We start from the raw sequence: 2955 nt of genomic DNA, 5'->3' as shown, positions 1-2955 counted from the left end.
TTCAAAAACATTCTGACACTTAGGCTACTTCTAATAAGAAGAATGGATTCCTTTTTCCCTCGCTCCCGCCAAACATCTGTTCTGAGAGTTTGTAAATGTGGTGAGCGGGTACGGAATTCCGCAAAAAAGGTTTGCTTTAAGACAGCAACTGTAAAAACGGCACACTGTAATCATAATAGTGATACAAAACATTTAATTCCACTTAGTTTACTGTAGGCTCCAAAATACACAAAACTACATAACTACTACAGGTGCACTTATTAAAGTAGAGAATGATCATTAGGAAAGGACATCAGGACTACGTGTCAATATTTTCATTCTTTTGTGAGACACTATTCCTATGAAACACTAGCATGTTAATATGATCATCATTACAGTAAGCTTTCAAAAAATAAATAAAAAAAACAAAGATGAAACAAAATTATATATTCTTCATGCTCCAAATACTGTAATACCATTCTGAAGTTATTCTGAAATATATTTGTCTGGGTTCCAGACAGATAAGCTTGTATGTGACCAAGGTGAAAAAGATAACTACCCAGATAGCACACGTATGTCTGCAGGATATCTGTTAAAGGTTACTTGATCTGACATATGTAAGATGTCAGTTTTACGTACATCCTAAATCATCTTAAAGACAACTAACGTATTGCAGATGAGCAAACACTCTAAAAAAAAAAAAATGTCTTCAAAATGTAAAATAGACGTCAAACATCTCCGTGATGTACATGTGCTATGAAGGTAATGTTGTAAAAACCCATGCATCTGTAACTCTAGAAAGTGTGTGCACATATTTTACAAAGACAGAACAGGAAAGTCTGGTTTGAGGGTTTTGTTAGGACACCACATTTTTGAGCTCAAGATTTTTTAAACCTGTTAAGACTAATCATTTTCTCCAGCATGTATGTACAATCAAAAACACTTTTAGCTGCTAAGTCTAATAATGTCCAATAATGCTTTTTTTAAAAAAAAAGAAAAGAAAGAAAAAGAAAGCAATCTGCTTGCTGAGTTTGATACCCTTTCTGCAGAGGATTGAGGCCAGCACAACACAAACCTGAGACGGAGAAAAGATGCAGACACTGGATGCACTCGTGGTAAGTCAGAGACAGCATTGCCTTAAGGGACTACATTTTATCTACGGATTAATCAATGTAAGAATAAATATGATTAAAGGTGACAAATAAAAAAACATTTAAACAACAGATTAAATAGATTTATTTCAGAGGTCCATTACAAATAGATCAAAAAACTTTCCATATTTTTGCTCTGTTACACATGGTGGCGCCACAAGTCTTTAAATAAACCTTTGAATGTTCTATTCAGTTTCATTCACAAAGTTACTCTTATTAATATAGCACTTTACAGACATTTTCAAAGCGGCTTTGCAGTTATAGACAAGAAAACAGTGATTCAATTATGCTAACATTGCAAACATTCAAATTCAATTTTCCTGTAATATATATAGTTATATATTAATGCTTAGAACTATGTATAATTGCATATAGAATGGCTTGAGAAAATGAATGCAGTGTTATAGTTCATCAAAGACATAACTGAAAGAATCTAAAACCTCCAGTACAATATATATTTTTGCTACAAATATCCAAGTTCAATTTATAATGGATTCTATGGTTATACATAGGTATATGTATCAAATTGGTGAACTATGGGAATTTAGATAGCATGATAAATTAATTTTAATAGCATGCTTTAGACAAGCTGTCATTCCGTTGAGGGCTTGTCTTTTTCCTTGCAGCTAAACTTCTTCACACAAGATTCAGGCAAGAATGGTACTTTCTCTAAGCGGGACAAGTAAGTTAAAGGCTGGATAGTGCTGCTGATGTTTACAAAGGCAAAGCCCACTGGCTGCACATAGCAACTGAAGACCTGTGGTGGATAATGGTCTTCAAAGGGGAACATAGCAACTGGAGGGAGATAGTTGCTTATGATTATGATCAAGATAGACAGCACCATCTTAAAGGCCTTTCTTTTCATAGGATTCATCTCATCTTTGCCAGCGCCTCGTGAGCGTTTCAGGGCCCAGAGGATGGCCACGTTACACACCACCATCCAGGTGAAAGCAAACAAGACCTCACCAGTGAAAACCTTCTCAAAGTTGTGGATGCCACCAACAGTTTTAGCCGAAGCATAAGCAAAAGTGAGCAGCAGAACTATGATGGTCAGGCCGATCCTGTATTTGATGGCCTTCAACTGTCCAAATGCAATGGGGAAGAGAACGGCTATAAAGCGATCCAGACAAACGCAGGAGAGGAAGAGAGGCCCACTGGTGTCTTTCACACCATAGGAGAACTTCAAAGCCATCCAAGCCATAGCACTCTTCCAGTGGTAGAGATTGAGGGATGATATGATTGTCATGAATCCAAAGTAGGCATCCATGAAAGCCAGGCAGCCCAGGTAGATGTCAGAAGTTAAAGGCTCATTCCGGGTGTTTATTAGGTTTGCGATGACCAGGATGTTGGCAGGTATTCCTATGATCACGTTGAAGCATTGTACAGCGAGGTCAAAAATGATACCACTCATCATGTGTTCACACCCTTCAAACACACTGACAGCGTTCGTCGTGTTGACTGAATTGGCTGTCAGGTTGGAGGCGGGCAGGTTGTTTCTGAGGATGGTGCTGAAACTTATGCCGTAGGGTAGATGACTCTCCATGAAGTCTGAGGAACTGAAACCAGAGAATGAAATTCTGGATTACGCAAAAATGAGAAATGATAATGTTAATTGAACATATTCAACATGTGCAATATCACTCGGCACACCTGTTGACATTAATGATAACTTTTTGAATTTTATTTTTAGATTTACATGCTTTATTGTTGGAAAGATGCTTGCGTGCTGACCAGTCCTGCTCCTAAAGGGCCACTGTCCTGCAGAGTTTGGCTCCTACCCTAATCAAATACACTTGAACAAGCTAATCAAGGTGTTCAGGATTAC

At 37.6% G+C, this 2955-nt stretch overlaps 1 protein-coding gene across 1 annotated transcript; it reads right to left on the bottom strand.

The window, feature by feature from the left end:
- Positions 1 to 1534: 1534 nt before the first annotated feature.
- On the bottom strand, positions 1535 to 2673 carry LOC127158333 (G-protein coupled receptor 183). Its single transcript, XM_051101493.1, has one exon. The coding sequence runs from the start codon at positions 2671 to 2673 to the stop codon at positions 1723 to 1725; it is 951 nt and encodes a 316-aa protein (XP_050957450.1). The 3' UTR covers positions 1535 to 1722.
- Between the last annotated feature and the right edge of the window lie 282 nt (positions 2674 to 2955).

The sequence above is a fragment of the Labeo rohita genome, chromosome 3 (assembly GCF_022985175.1).
Source record: "Labeo rohita strain BAU-BD-2019 chromosome 3, IGBB_LRoh.1.0, whole genome shotgun sequence".
NCBI lineage: Eukaryota > Metazoa > Chordata > Actinopteri > Cypriniformes > Cyprinidae > Labeo > Labeo rohita.
The sequence above is the reverse complement of the archived record's forward strand: the minus strand, read 5'-3'. Positions and strand labels throughout refer to the sequence as shown.